Source organism: Hyposmocoma kahamanoa, unplaced genomic scaffold (genome assembly GCF_003589595.1).
Source record: "Hyposmocoma kahamanoa isolate Upper Pololo Valley unplaced genomic scaffold, ASM358959v1 101, whole genome shotgun sequence".
NCBI classification, from domain to species: domain Eukaryota; kingdom Metazoa; phylum Arthropoda; class Insecta; order Lepidoptera; family Cosmopterigidae; genus Hyposmocoma; species Hyposmocoma kahamanoa.
Window position 1 is genome coordinate 511653 of NW_020653333.1, and position 16510 is coordinate 528162.

The following is a 16510-nucleotide window of genomic DNA, read 5'->3' on the forward strand; positions in this document are numbered from 1 at the left end:
AGTAACAAAAGTGTGAGTAACCTATTGCTTGGCTGGCCAGCTTTGAAGAATCTTCATTTCCTTATTCTCGATAACGACGCTGGGGTCTCGAGTCAGCAGTAGTTAGTAAAGCTTCGTCCAATTGAAATAGACAGCTAAAAACGAGAATTTGCCGCGGGCGGTGGCAGTGAAGTTCTACCACACAGTTCTCCATTTCATTCATGTTCACTTTCTGTATTGGAACGCATGGTAACAAAATTACATGTTGCCAGTTGTTCCTTGGTCCGTTTGAATATCATACTTAACGGTGTTATTTTCACTCACAGTAGGCGTGCCAACGCCAGTCCAGCGTCGGCCATCCCCACCCCCGCGCCCAGCGTCAGCTGACACGTCCTCGTCGGATTCCGCACTTGTGCCACTGGTACCGCCCGGCACTGCCGCGGCTGCAGCAGCTGCAGCGGCCGCGGCTGCGCCACCACCCGTCCCGGTCATGCCGGAGATTAAAGAGGGAGAGATTAAGGTACAGTACATTATTGCAGAGGCCGGGAAATAATGGATTGCTGGACGAGTATGTGTCGTATTAATACGAGTCAAGCAATCCTCGCTCCCGCCGCGGCTTATATAGTGATTTTCTCAAACAATGTGAGGAAATAATAGAAGACTTTGACAGAGTAGAAGTTGTATAATAGAAAAAGTAAAAAAATATTAATTAAAAGTAATATTAGACATAGTATTTGCAGGCATTTTCGTTATCGCTCTTCTCACTAGAATTTATTTTCGAGACGAACGTACATAAAAGGCCAAAAAAACAAAAAATAATACCAAAGCACTTAAATTTATTTTACCGCCTTTTTAAAAAGAAAATTACGATGCTATTACGAATATTTGGCAGTTGGCTGTAGGAGTTATTCTTTTGCCTGTTTACATAGTTAAATGATACAAATAATTTAATACAACATAATTTATTAATAACTTCTATTATCACAACAGCGTTTACCACTTGTCTAAATATATAAGATTTCTCAGTTCAGGAAGCCTTAAAGTGCTTCACGTTTGTGTGGTTCGTGTCACGTATGCTCTGACCGCAACGATCAAAGTATTACAATCCGCAGATAGAATTGGCCGAACGCTTTAATGCGTGACGGCTTTCTGTCTGCAAGATCCTCGAGGCATTTACTTCCAGAGCCCATATAGGAATCAAATTGAAATGTGTGACCGCGACCCATCGTGATTCACAGTACTAAGTTGTTCCCAGTTACCATTCTTCCGACATATTCTCATAAATTAAAATTAAAAAAACCCCCGGTACAAAACCGTGTACTCTAAAAACTCGATAAAATGCCGTCTATAAGCTAACAACTCGTCCGAGATCAGTTTAATGAGCCCCCGAAACATGACATTTCTATTGTAAGTAGTTGAGGAGTTTGGTAATCAGCAGACTGTTCTGGGTGCAACACCAGATCAAAGTTACCATATTATTATAATGTTATCGGATTTCCATAGTTATAACAAATTTCAGGTTAATGGGACAAGTGAAAGTAATATTCTTTTTATAACTTAGATCCCGACACTGAATGAGAAAAGAGCTGATGATTTTTAAACAACTGAAGAGATGGTTATCAAACATAGCGCGTTCTAAAAATGTGTGCGTTTGGAAGTTAAGATGCTAAAGGCAGACATACAGAAACAAAGGTTTCAGACTTATAACTCCCCATGTTTTGCGTCGGGGCTTAAAAACGGTAACATCTTGATATATTGTGTCCAAAATAAAGCAATAAAACCACTGGTGGGCCATCGCATTCATAGTACGATGTTATTCCCTGTGAATATGTGTATATATATGTATGTATGTATGTATGAATATATATGATGCTGCTTTTTAAAGGACTTCAAAGAAGATGGAGGTTCTCAATTCGACTGTATCTTTTTTGTATGTATTTTACACGATGACACAGCACTTGTGAACCGATTTTGATGATTCTTTTTTATTACAAAGACTGAGGTACCCACCTCAGTATTGGTCCCACTTAAATTTGGAGAAAATATTCCTCCTCTAATGGTGACAAACTAGGGGATGAATCCGGTTTCTTGCACTTTCCGGTAACCGATTTCAATAAAACTTGGCAAATATATGTAATTCCACGAACTTTTGAGGTCGGCTTTTTAGTACTCTGTGCTGAGATTATTTAATGAAAACTTGTTAGGTGTGGCGTGTCCCTTAAGCTGGGTTCTAGCGAGGTGAAACCGTAACCGTTCCATGTTATGTTATCAAAAATTGTATCGGTTCGCAGTGAGCCGACGATAACCAGGTACTCATTATATCCAGTGGAGACTGCGTCAAACAGTCTTACACACTAAAACCTCGTTACTGTATCTGTCACGTTACAGCTCGCTAATGAGTATGCGGCTTTAGACTACCTATAATAATAATAATAATAACGCACTCACTCATAGCTCCGCTCAAGGAAACCCTGTATCGCAGGTGCCGTGTACACACACGTAGATAGACAAGCACAAATTAGATAGATAGATAGATAGGTAAAGCATTTATTCAACACATTACAACACAGCATTACATATGACAAGAAAAGGAAAAGTTACAACAAGTAATATACTGAAAAGGTTTCGGCTAAGCACAATGCTGCCAACTTTATAAGTTTGCAGCGCAGATATTCTGCCGAAACCTAATTGGTTGCGCAAGCAAGCAGCGCGCGGCAACGTACAGTTATATCCAAACTCACGAGATAAATAATAGTAGGCCATACAAATATTTCTCCCAGTCCAGGAATCGAACCTGGGACCTCTTCGTGGCAGTCCAGCATGATAACCGTTCGGTCACGGTGGAATACTTACCATATACATACGTGCATAAGTACATTACCTCTTTTTCCAGGCGTCACCATCACCCTACTGTGACTTCTGTCTCGGCGATGACCGCGAAAACAAAAAAACAGGCGTACCAGAAGAGCTCGTCAGCTGTTCCGACTGTGGAAGATCAGGTAAGCGCCGAGGTCGACGACCTCGCAACGGCATAAAACTATGCTACCACGTCGAGAACCGCGTCTGCGAACGCCATAGACATTTACGAGAGAACATCAAACTAAACGGCGTAGTTGAAATTCTCCACTCAGTGTCGTACCCTGCAGATGATTTTGATACTTTCGCGACGCAAACCAAATTGCTTAATGATGAGTATGGAGAATATTTATCGCCGCCCTCATCTCGGCAGAGCCCGGCTTATGACCAAACTTAAATTAGCTTCGTGATTGGAAAGGGGTGTTTTTTGTTATTAAAGTTTCGTTAATTATACGAGGCAGTTTTCTATGTTGCGTTCCCAAGTGTGTAACAAAAAACTTCTGTCGTACTACTGAACTCATAACTAATCATTTAAAGCTAAGAATAATTTAAATTCGCAAAAAAAAAAAAATGAAAAAATGCCAACCAAATTGCTTTTGCATAATTTTTAAAGTGCAGGCTTCGTTAAGTTTTATTGAAACAGGTTATTAATAAGAAAGTCTTTAATCGGGTAGAACTTCACTTCGTATTCTTCTAACTTTATGTATAAAGTGTTGGGGAAAACTAATAGTTAGTTAAGTACAGTTGCAATGTTCTGATGACAACACGTACATTACACATGTTTAAAAAGAAATCGTCCTATAATTCAAATATCCCGTTCATGGACAGTTACGGCGTTTACCGTAAAATTTAAGAATCTATACTACCTCAAATGGCTTTGGTTGATTCCGCAAAACAGTGAAAATGTTGAACCAATCACTTTGAAAAAAATATATAGTTTCACGAACTTACCTCGAAATTTTACAAGAAAACCGCTGTATTCAATAGGTATTTTACATAATTATACCAATGATTGTTTATATCCACTGAACTAAATAAAACACGTATACTATACGATATACATTTTTCAAATTGCTTATATTCGTTTGTCAAATAATAATTCTGAAATAAAGCCATTGTCCCTGCCGCACGACCTAAGCAAAATGAACCTTATTAGTACGGAAAAAAATTTAATTCGAGTTGAGGTAGTAACGACTTTTAAGGTTAAATTTTGATTGATTTTATTTTCATATAAGCGAGAAAAATCGAAACTATTACTACATACCTACTTTAACAACGTAACCATCAACTTGCCTAAGAGTCTGAATGTTTCGGAAACTAGGACTTTAGGACACAGTAATATGGAATGCTTTAATGAGTAAATTATCATTAGACTAGTTTCCTGATAAAATATTGGAGAAAAAAAAACAACTTTCAAGGCTTTCTACACAACCTCCCCACAGACATAAGATAATAATAATCTACAAATACATCCTTACTTCATCGTTACTTCAATAATAAAAAAACTTAATTCTCCTTTCCATTGTATCTCAAATATATCTGAAAGTCGATGAGTTTCTGATAATTACATTAACCATTTAGTTTCGCTAGTGATTGCAGATTTGTGAAATGATGTTATTTACCTAAAGAGTTTATTCCAAACAGCGGCCAATGTAAATTATCTGTCTATAAAAACATAAAAGATTAAATATTGCATGCAATATTCAAAGTTCTCACTTTTCGGAGTTAGTTTGAAAATAATTTACTTTGAAATATTAGTACAACACGTTAAAAGTTTTTTGTACACTGTTCTTATCACCACGTATAACATATTGTCCGCTCTACAAAAAACTTTCAGAAATATTTTTCCACACGTTCTATTATATATTTGGTCACAAAAAAAGCTAGGCATCATCACAAGAATGTTTTGTTTTGTTTTTTTTTATTTCACCAAAGAGGTAGAAGTTTTATTTTGCTGGTTGAAATGACATGAGTTTAAGGTTCGCTACATTCCATGTTTATATTCTATAGTCGGTTAACGTTACTTTGCTTCTAAATATATTTGTTGATATTTAAATGTTTATGTTAAGAAATACGGAGCAATTACTTTTTAAGTTTATTTTAAATCATTTGTTATTAATTGAAGAACAATATAAACAAGCCACTGTATCAATTCCTATGTGCCAAATTAATCTTTATTTTCAGTGTTATGTCTTTCTCTACTAGTAGGGTTAGATCCCTCACATTAATCTACGTATGACCTACTCAATACAAACGAACATGAATGAAATGTGTACATCATCAATACCATTATATACAGGATGTCCCACGTCTATGCGAAACGGTTGTATAATTGAGCGGTGTTCCTTTTAGAGAGTTCTTATAATTAGTCTGTTCATTGTCCACTTTATTTGCATTTTGGACATCTAATTAATGATATAGTATAAATCATAAGATTCGTACTATATAAACTTACCACAATAAAAGTAATGTGACAGTTTGTAATTCATTCATTCTACATACTATTAAATAAATTCGTTCAGCGATCTTATTTAGTAGTTGAGTGCTCGGATCAATGTTGTTTTATTTTAAGGGTTACTTTTCCCGAGCGTATAAATGGATATCTATTATCTCTAATTGTTCCATATTTCTTACACTCAATAACTATTTCATAGATTTAAATCATACGCTTTTGCTTTTATATTGTAGTTCCAATATGGTATACATTTCACTAAAGCATTGTGATCTATTGTTGCCATGATTTCCCCCAAAACGTGACAAGTTTTGCCAAATAAAATAATATTTTTGACATGTTATCTGTTGTATGTTTAAGATGTTTTTAAAATTAGGCTCTTGTGTGCCTTATAGATCATCCCCTTCAATACTCATCGGCGTAAATTTAAATTTTAACGTAATAAAGTTATTACATAGTTCAGAATTTCATATTGTAAATTTCGTGTAATTTTCGCCGATCCGTGTTTTAGTGGGATTTGTGGGTTACTGAAATTGTGACTTCGAACGCTGATTTAGATAGAAGTTAAGATCGACATGCGCTTATCAGCAACGCACGCGTCCCACGCTTCGTTTGTTTGTGAGCCGTAGTAACTTTATGGATTTGCGATTACAGTTTCCCACATTTGTTTGTATAATAGATCTTATTTACTTATTTACCACTAGATGTAGCCGGCACTGCCGCCACGCCAAACTTCCGATAGCTTCTCTAGTCACACGTCACCAAAATGTCTTTTTTATTTTTATTTTCGCACGCGTTACACACATGTACGCTTCGTTAGGGTTGATTCCCATTAGAGGCAATACTATTTTGCTTTTTGTAGAAAGCATTAAAAACATAACCTTGTGAAACCACTGAAAACAAAATTAAGTTCAATTTGATAAGTAAATGTTTTCTAAAATCTTTAGTGTATATCTTTCACGTAAGTTGTTGTAAAAACACCACTTTTTACTTTTTAACTTAAATATGAAATCCGTTTTTATGCATAATATAGGTTTCATATTTAAAAGTAAGAAAATCACTTAATGTGTGAAATTACTTTCAAACATGGAACCCATAACATACAAAAGAAAATATATATTTAAGTTAAAAAGCAAAAAGTGCTATTTTGACTTACAACAACTTACGTGTGAGGTATCGATCTTTAGTCATTCAATCAATTTTAAGGACCAAGTGTACTAAGACATATATTTTTATTAATTAGTAAATGATGAGGTCCCTTTGCATTTTTCGATGCCAAAACAACGACGTCTCCACCGCGTGAATTTGCAGTGTACGATGCTGTCACTTAGGTCGAACTGTCGAACAACGCGTCGTAAATGCCCTGGTAGAGCGTCCATTGTGTGTGATACTTTGCCACAGAGCCACTGGCGTCATTGTCGCGATGCTTGAAAAACGTTTCAAGCACTTAGGACATTTAATAATATATTTGATGAATTTCATCAAATTAGAATTAATATCGTCAGCATTTTAAAGTGCCTATTTAGTTTTTAACACCGACGAATTGATATATAGTAAATAAATACATTTATTGATATTTGAATAACTTTTATATTAAAAGTGAGAAGTAGTCAGAAGCAATATTAACAAATTAGAGCTTTTATGTAGTGCCTTTATACAAGTTTTGAAAAGCATGTTTGGTAATTTTTTATTGTTATACGAGAACGGTGCGAATTTTGGGGCATTAAAAAAGTACATACTATATTGAAATTACAAGTTTCACAACAATTTTTAAATTCGTTAAAAATTTTTAACACGCGTGCTGACCTATAGGTTTGAACCCTAGCAGACTGTTGTTATTTTTTAAAATATTTAAATTCGGACCGTTCTCAATTTTGAAGTAGTCAAGAAATTCTCAAAGTCCAAAGATATCCAAAATTATGAAAAAAACGTTCCGAAAGATTAACTTGTTATTAATTAAATTAAATACATCATTCCTGTAGAGTAATTCGTTTTGTTTTAAAATTAATTAAAAGTTTTATTATAGTTTTAATTTTAAGTTTTTACCTGTAGACAATTTTCCTATACTTTTTTATTATTATAAATTATTAGAATAAACATAAACTATAATTTTAATTCACATTTTTATATTATAAAAAATATTTACGGAATATCTATTTACTTAAGTGTATACATAAGTCATAGCTAATGCAATATATCTATAGTATATGAGTAAATATGTTCATATTTTATTAAAGAATGGGTTTGCTACTTATTGTAATGGATGATTCTTTTTTTAAATATTGGTGCCTTATGGTGTGCAATTTTTTTTTTGTGAATGATCAATTTTACTTGTCGAAAATGTGTAGTTTTATTTTGAATAAAATGTAAACAAAAAATTTTAAACTGCGTGTGCACATTATGTCATTAATTCATTATCATTACTGGAGCCCGTATTAATAAATCTTTCTCAAGTCAACTTTATTAACAAATACCACTTTAGCATGATTATATAGCATTTAAGCTAAGATTCAAATTCAAGTGCTCGGTCGTGACCATGACTAGTGACCACTAGAGCTAATATCATCCAATAAGCCGACGATTATTGTCGAATGACATGTTTATTATTTATGCAGAAGCTGTTTATTAATAAAGGCGAAGTAAAAATTTTTTTCACAAGGCCTTAATGGATAAAATTTTTCAGTCATTACTTGCTTCACAAATCAAGCATGGTCCTAATAGCAATCAATATCAATATTCTCATGGTTTTTCGTGTGCTACAGTTTTTTTTAATGCGTTTAACCATAAAATGTGAAATAAAAACTTGTTAGATGTGAAAGTAAAGAAAAAGAAATAAAATTAATTGTGAGTGAATTTATTTTTTTCAATTGGAAAATCATTTACTTTTTTGACCAAATTCTAAAAAAATTATAACTTTTCAGTAGTCAATACATTGACATTCCAGATTTATCTGTTGTAAACATTATCTTTTTTACTCGGCTTGATTATTATTTATATTTATTGTTTAAAAAGATTTTTTTTTGTTTACATTTTATATCGGCAAAAAATAATGATACAAAACATTTTATTAACATTGAAACACTCGCTATTATACAGTTGGATTTTAAACAATTTTAGTCATGAAGTGTATGAACGTTTCAAGATAAAATCACTTCAAAGTGTAATCGTGCCAAAATTAAACATTGTTATTTTGTTAAGGTTACCATTGGTATACATTTTATGGTGTTTTTTTTACCGTTACGTCGATTCCCAATACATTGGGCTGATTTTACTGTCTTTTTTGTGCCGCTTTAATTCCCGTAACGTTAAATCAGGGGTAATGGCGTCCGCTTCATGTATCGACGATTTGTTTCGATATAGTCTGGCTGGATCAACAAATGAAGGCAGCGACCAAATTGAAAGCCGCTTGCACGCTTGTATTGGATCTGAACCAGTGTATCATGAGACAACCAGCGCGCTAGTTCCACTTACAATCACCCTAATGAGCCTTTTTTTTAAATAGTAATAATTATTTATTTGTTTGTCATACTCTAAGTAGCTAGAATTTAATAGAACTGTTGTATCTTCGAAAACTAGTCTTAACGTAATAAAAAAAACTGATGACTCTAAAGGCAAGTTCTATGAATGAGTCATCGAGTATATAACCAGAAATAAAGACGAAATAAGGTCCACCCATCCCTGACAAATCATCAGGCAAATGGGCCTTACATCACTTTTAAATATTCAACTCTCGTTTGCACTGAAATCACAAATTAGAAAGTTGAAATAGTACAGCGCCAACAACTGATCTGTACGTCTCTGAATATTCCAAAAATATTCTGTATTTATTGTAATAAAGATAATATCTCTAACTATTAGGGGCTGTTCCATTCGGTAGTGTGGGAAAAACGGCAAAACATCTAATTACAAAATAAACGGAATCACATTTCATCGGTAATTAAATATATAGTTTTTAAAGTTTCATCCATTATAGCAAAGCTCAAGCTAAACTGGACATTTCATCTCTAAACTGGTTTTATACTGGATGGAATGAGTTAAGAAAAACTTTCATAGATTTCTCACAGATGGCGCTACGGCATAAAGTCGTTAAAACCAAAAACAAAGATCTGCTTGTAGCACGTGGAGAAATTCGTAAGGTCTGCTGGTTCGTTCCGTAGCCCAGTTGGGAGAGCGTTAGCCACGGTTTGGCGAGGTCGCGGGTTCAAGTCCAGCCGGATCTTAGGAATTCTTCTTTGTATTAACAATTAAGTTCTATGAAGTTAAAGGGAAGCATCAAAATATGTTCATAATGAGATAAAAACGCTACTCGAATTCGTGCCACAAATAATCATTTCGAAGTAACGGGAACTAAAGCGATACAAGCCACACGGTGCGGCGTATTGAGACTCTACGTTAACGGAATAAGTTTGTTTTGTTATGGCAGTCTTATAAACATAGGCGTATACAAAGATTAAAATAGCTTTTTTTTATATAGTCGTGTGCAGTATGAAGCTTCCTTTAAATTAGGGACCGTATACGCCCCTGTTGAATATATTCAATTTCAAAGTAGGGAAGTGCATAGCGTGCCCAAAGAATAAACTTTCTCTTAGTATAAGGTCGCTGCGATGTTTCAAAAATGTTCATTTTCAATTATTTTTTTGTATAAAAAGGTGGATTTTTGTTTTAATTCATTAAATTGTAATTTCCACAGTCAATCGGCTTTTTATTATTTTTTTATCGCAATTCTGTGCTGAAGAATAGTGAATGCACTTCCTTACTGTTTGAATTTGTTCGTAATAAACAATTGTTGTTCATGTCTCGTTGTTGTATTGTTTTATTTTTTTTTTCACTATTGTTCGGCACATACATTTTCCCCTGTTTTATGATATTACTAAACTGGTTAACGTTGTTTTGTATGTTTGAAGACTGACCGACAATTGTGCAAGGTAAGAAAATGTTATGTGCCTTACAATATACATAATATATTTTTATTCTGTTTAACACGTTGTCTGCCAATGCACTTTACTGATGGAACATGAATACATAAATATCACCAACCTCTAACATGAAAAGCTAGTCTCAAGTCCAGAGTGCCAATATTAAAAAAATAAATTTCACACTTTTCGTAACAACTTTTAACTTCAAACATTGTAACGCAAAGAATAGGTTTTGCAAATGCGTTTGACATTGCACCCTGAATTTTAGCCTGGCTTGGAATCAGTATAAGCGTACTGTGGTGAGCTAGCAACGCTTTCAAGAGAGCGTACAATCAACACACTCTCAACTCTCTATATAAATCGCACTGTCTTTTACACTTCAGATCTTCATTATAACTGGCATAGAATCGAGCTTACAACTCAAGTGTAAAACTGAGGGTTTTGTCGATTGTACTACTCATGAATACAAACATATAGAAAACAGTTTTCTCCATTGTTTACAATCGAATTTCACTTTCAATTCATTGTTATAAATTTGAAATTGTTAATAATTTTCAGGTAAGTTTTTTGTATTGAATTTTGGTGACAATTTTTATTTAATTACTCGAATATATCATCGTGAAATGTTAAAGAATATTTCAGGTTACCACACTCGAATATTAAATAATACCTCATGATAACATTCTGTAAATATTTAAATAAAAAGAAATTATCACCAAAATTGAGTACAAAAATCTTACCTGAAAATTACCCACGTACCCTTTTGAGTACATAACACGATATAATTCGATGGTATTACGTTTATGTGCCATTTACCACTAAGCGACTCGCCTCGAGCGACCGCAGTCGAAGCGGCTACCATTACTTCAGGGGGTCTACTCCCGTTTAACGTCAGACATCCGTCCGGTAACAATTAGTGTCAAATAAGTAATACTCTACCAATTAAAAGACGCATGATCCGAATGAAGCTTCATACTTGACATTGTCTTTTGGTTTAGTCGAGTATTACTTATTTACCAGTAATTTTTTTTCGGCCGGACAGCCCCATATCTTTCTACATTAGTTTTGATTATAGTAACCCTTCCTACCGACCCTGAGGATATATGAGAAGGGCACCTGTGCGCGCACAGGAACCTTATAAGTTCAGGTCTGACCCCAGATCAGCGAGTGTACAGGGTTGTCACAGACCTCTGTCACTTGACTTATCCGGTTCTTCGAGAGACTAGTGCCTTGGGTGAGCCGCCCCGGGTGCACGTACAGTATCCTCCCTATTTCTTCAAAAAGGTACCGGTGTTGAGACGCGCTCACTTCCCGTTGCGCATTGCACAACTAGCGGTTACCACCGCTAAGCCATCGACTCTGAGTCCATTACCAAAACTCCTCATTGGTGGCGGAACTGTAAGGCACGCTCACTTCCCGACGCCGAAAAACGACGTCTCTCCAGTTCCCAATAACCTAAGCTGCTGGAGGGACCGGAGGATATCTAGCTTATCCTCTACTATCTCTCCGGGCTAGTGCCGGAGATGCCAGTCGTAGTGTCCTTTTTTTTTTGACGGGGGGAAATCTTTATGGATACCCCTGAGCTCAGGGAGACTCAGGGGTTATGTGGGGACTCTCCCTCCAGACTGGAGGGCCTACCCCACTAAAACCCCCCCGTGTTTCCCTCTCGCCGGTGAGTCGGTGCCGTGGGATCGGTGAACATTCACCACGACGCCGCCCGGCCGCCCTAGCTTGTGCCAGGGCTCCCGCGCCAACGGAGGGGCGAGTCGGTTGTCCTCCGACCCGCCCCCCAGACGAGTGAGGCCGTGCAATGCAGGCTCCGCAGTCCCTGTCCAGAGTCCGCTGGCCTCACTAGGGGATCAGGCGAACAGCGAACTGCGTTCGCCTTCTCCCCGTACGTCTGCGCCGGAGCGGGTGCGCGTCTGCCGCGTCCTCGCGCACCCGATCCGCGGCCTCCTTTTGCGACATAACCTCTGCGCAAAAGGAGACCACCGCCTCCCAGGACTCCTCGCTATCGAGCATGGCGGCAACCACGCTCGGCAGTGAGAGGTCCTGCCCTATGGTCCCCGTCAGAGTGCGGCGCTGCTCATCCGACCGGCTGCACACCTTTAAGGTGTGCAGCGCGGTGTCATTTGTGGTGTCATTCGCAGCGCCGCACTCGTGACACGACGGGGACGGTTCCCTCCTCGCCACCTTATGCAGGTAGTGACCGAAGCAGCCGTGCCCGGTCAGCACCTGCACAAGGTGGTACGACAGTGGCCCGTGGGACCGGTTTACCCACTCTACGAGGACAGGGCGGATCGCCCCTATGGTACGAGCGCCATAAGGGGATCCGCCTCTTTCCACCGGTCAGTCGCAGTGTCCCGCGCGTCTCCTCGCTTCAGCCCTCGACTAGACCGCTACTAAGACGCGCTAGCTGCTCACGAGACAGACGCCCTGGCCACACACAACCGGGGCCGACAATCATGTCAATGTTTTTCGGACTGACAACGGTAATAGACCCCCAGAGTCGCGGCTACGTTAATGGGTATAGTGTAATGACTTATTTGAATAAATAAAGTGTCGCGCGCGGCCAGCCGCTTATGGGAAAATGCGTGTTAGTCGATTATCCACATAAATTTGAATTCTTTGTATTCCTGAGTGCAATAAGGACGCCTTCAAATTAGTCGTATATAGAAGCGCAGTCGCAGCGCCACTGTCGTAACACGCGCGCGACACTTCTGCAGTCACAATTAGTGAAGAAAGAAGTAACGCGCCACTGCAGCACTTCTTAAGCATCTAATTTGAAGGCGCCCTAAGCTCTTGAACTTTCCTTTTATATATATATATATATTTTTTTTTTTTATTGCTTTCGAATATCATTTTTCCACAACTTGCCATCCGAACTTATTATTGATTTTATATTGCGTTAACAGGACACCCAACGTGCCTCCAGTTCACGGCAAATATGATCGTGTCCGTACGCAAGTATCGTTGGCAATGCATCGAGTGCAAGTGCTGCTCAGTCTGCGGCACTAGTGACAATGACGTATGTATTAGGGTAAAAACACATTCATCGATGGTTTATTCATTGAAAAGTCTCTACACTCGCACGCGCTCGCACGCTTCATACTAATCGCGCTTTTTATATGAAAAAATCGTCGATCGCTGTAGATGAGTAAGGAAGGGCCAGTGCAAACCGGCAGACGCGAAGACATAGGATATTGAATTTGTGAATGTATATTTTATGTTATTACTGCGATAGGCTGAGATCGGTCCCTTGCCGTTCGCTGGTTTGTGCTAGCCCTAAGACTCGATTTACGGTGCCGTATAATGGAATGGAAGGGAATTATTGTAATGAAATTATACATAGCATAATGAGCTAGATACGGGGCATTCCCGAGACTGCGCGGGAATTGTCTAGCAAGGCGCGACCTGCTTTTTAGCTCGTATCTAGTTTTATTTTATTACACAACTTCGCTTCCATTTCGTTCCGCGACAATATAAATTAAGCCTAACAGTAAACAAGCCTTGAGTCTTAAAAGGTCCTCTTTTTTGGATACAAGAGCCCTGCGATTACAATTAAAGACATGTCAAAACACTACTAATGATTTCGTATTTTTTTGTGATAAACCTCTTTGTAGTTAAGAATATTTCTAAATAAAAAAGGACTATCGCCGTTCTTCGGTTATATTCTTCATATTAGTATAATATTTTTTGGCCAATTGGCATAAAAAATAAAATTACGCACTGGGCACCAGGCATAATACGCTTTTGTCAGGGGCCAGATATGCCTAATTTCTGTTTGATATGCGAAGTTATATATCGCACATGAAACCAAATACTGTCGTAACTCAAAAATGATGAAATTGAGAAGACACGATTTCAGAGTTCTAAAAATTACTGAATCGAAGCAAAAAAAATATATTCTGGTTTATAAGAGAATAACTAAATATTATGCATAAATAAAAATAATCTTATTGTTCGCAATAAGATCCTTACTGTAATTTTTTCGAACTTTAAAATTTTGTTTTGTCAAGTCCAGTCAGTCTCATGTGCGATATTAGTTTCTTTTAGTATTTTTTCTTTCTTGTTAGTTCCCAAAAATGTTCTGAATTTTATCTTTTTTTTTTGTAGAGTGTGCGATATTGTAGTAATAAACTGTTCAACAAGAATATAAAACGATAGTAGTAATACATCTTGATAACCGTAACGGTGCAGGATCAGCTGTTATTCTGCGATGACTGCGACCGCGGATACCACATGTACTGCCTAGCGCCGCCACTCGACACGCCGCCGGAGGGCTCTTGGTCCTGCGCGCTGTGCATCAAGGAGTTCCACAACAAGTGAACTGGTGAGAGTTTATTGCAATAATCGAAACAGGTAACCATTTAAGTTCAAGTGACTCCCAAAATAGACGCTTTGACATATTTCGACCACACGGAAAATCGGTTTTCCAACCTTAAGAAATACGAATTCAACTTGTTTTTTTTAATTGATAATTAAAACAGAAGGAGAGGTATCATTCTCCCAGCGCTCTTTAAAAATAAATTGTTAGCAAAATACATAAGGCATTCTATTCACATCATCGAGTATATAACCAGAAATAGAAAGCTGAAATAGTACAGCGCCAACAACTGACCTGTGTGTACGTCTCCGTATATTCCAAGAATATTCTGTATTTATTGTAATGAAGATAATATCTCTACAGCAAAACATCTAGTTACAAAACAAACGAAGTCACATTTCATCGATAATTAAATATGTAATTTTCGTCCATTATAGCAGAGCTCAAGTTAAACTGGTCGATTTCAAGTGAAACAATTGACGACACCTGTCAATTGTTTCGAACTTGGGCTAGCCAATCGGAGCATTATCACTGTAATCATTTGGCAGAATAATTTTCAAACAAATTAAATGACGTTTCGTCTCTATTTCTAGTTGTACATATACTCGATGGTTGACATTGAACCAAACTATGAAATTATTCCCACATTTAAATTTGATGTAACCTCACAACATTACTGTAAACCTTATTTATTTGCAGATTGTATAATAAAATGGAGGCGAGAGAAGATACGAGCTAGAGTAGACGTAAGTAAGCACTCTGCCAGAGACAGGATGTAACAGTGTTGCCATAGAATTATGCTATTCGGGCCGAGCGCGATTTGCTATATATTATGAATACTAAAACTCTTCCTATCGTATCGCTGGCGTACACTATATCATAGAGAACCAGAACTTGCCACGCCTACCACGTTAGGTAGACATCCAGATACAAGCCATTTAAAAAAGCTCACTTGAACAAATTGTCCTTGCTCCGACCAACCTGAATCCGAAGCCTACTTGAAAAGAAAAACTCTAGGACAGCGGAACAAAGTTAGATGGCACACTTTCGCGCCTGAGATTAGTGCACAAAAAAACCTTTAGAAAAGTAAGTAATACCTGTCTATAGCCGTTACGCCAAGCAGGCCGTTCAACTTGCAATATACAAGGATATGTTGCGAAATGACTGCAAGATTTTATTGCTAAGGACATGGAAATAAAAAAAAATTGTGCTTAAAAATGGAACTAAGTTAAAGGTGGCTAGGGACAATTTAGAGTAAAATACGCTACAAGAAAACGTGTGCGTAATTTTGTCCCGAAATGAGAAGTAATAATGCGAGAATTGCAACAGATATTGCACCTGCAATGTATTTCTGTCTTGTCATGATTAAAATCTCAAAGAAATTGGTGGTTAATTCGCGCTCAGCCTGATTTAAATTTGTCTAAGTAAAAATTGTAATTAACTATTCAACTCGCAACCACAAATCGTAGTTATTTTCTACCTCGAAAGGTGCTTGCTTGTGTACGTATTATACTATCTATCAGATACAAAATGTTTTGTACGCCTATTGGCTCTGTGCAATGGTAAAATCGAAAACAGATTTCGCATACCAGATACGCTTGTATCACGTGTAAAATTACGCAAAAAGCTACGATGTAGACATATAGGGACACACAGCTAAAATTATTTCACATTCTACCTTACATCATGTAATAAATTTTAATATTTTGCCGTTTAAAAAATTTACAATTTGTATAGCTTAATATGTGGCTAAGGCTCAATTTACAATGCAGCGGAATGGAATGGAATGGAATGGAATGGAAGCGTCATATTCGCCTCGCTGCGCGCGTCCTCGCCCCAAGCATCGCCGATGGCAACTGCGGTTTTCTCGCGAATGCTCGCGCATTCTCGGGCATGCGCGCGCATTCTCGGGCATGCGCGAGAATTCCGCGGAAGACGCGCTATGTGATTTTTGACACGTATCTAGTTTGTATATTATAC

At 37.3% G+C, this 16510-nt stretch overlaps 1 protein-coding gene across 6 annotated transcripts in view; it reads left to right on the plus strand.

Moving 5' to 3' along the window:
• Window positions 1–15607, plus strand: part of LOC113231186 (zinc finger protein DPF3-like) — a 34640-nt gene extending 19033 nt beyond the window's left edge. For 2 of the 6 annotated variants that reach the window (XM_026465384.1, XM_026465418.1), the window contains exons 8-9: window positions 309–499; window positions 2873–3335. In XM_026465384.1, the coding sequence (XP_026321169.1) occupies window positions 309–499; window positions 2873–3232 (551 nt within the window). In that variant the 3' untranslated portion in view covers window positions 3233–3335. Of the gene's footprint in view, window positions 1–305; window positions 500–2872; window positions 3336–13118; window positions 13232–14403; window positions 14537–15229 lie in introns of those variants that run through there. The other 4 variants (XM_026465376.1, XM_026465409.1, XM_026465400.1 and 1 more) reach the window with 3 other exon arrangements.
• Window positions 15608–16510: the final 903 nt, after the last annotated feature.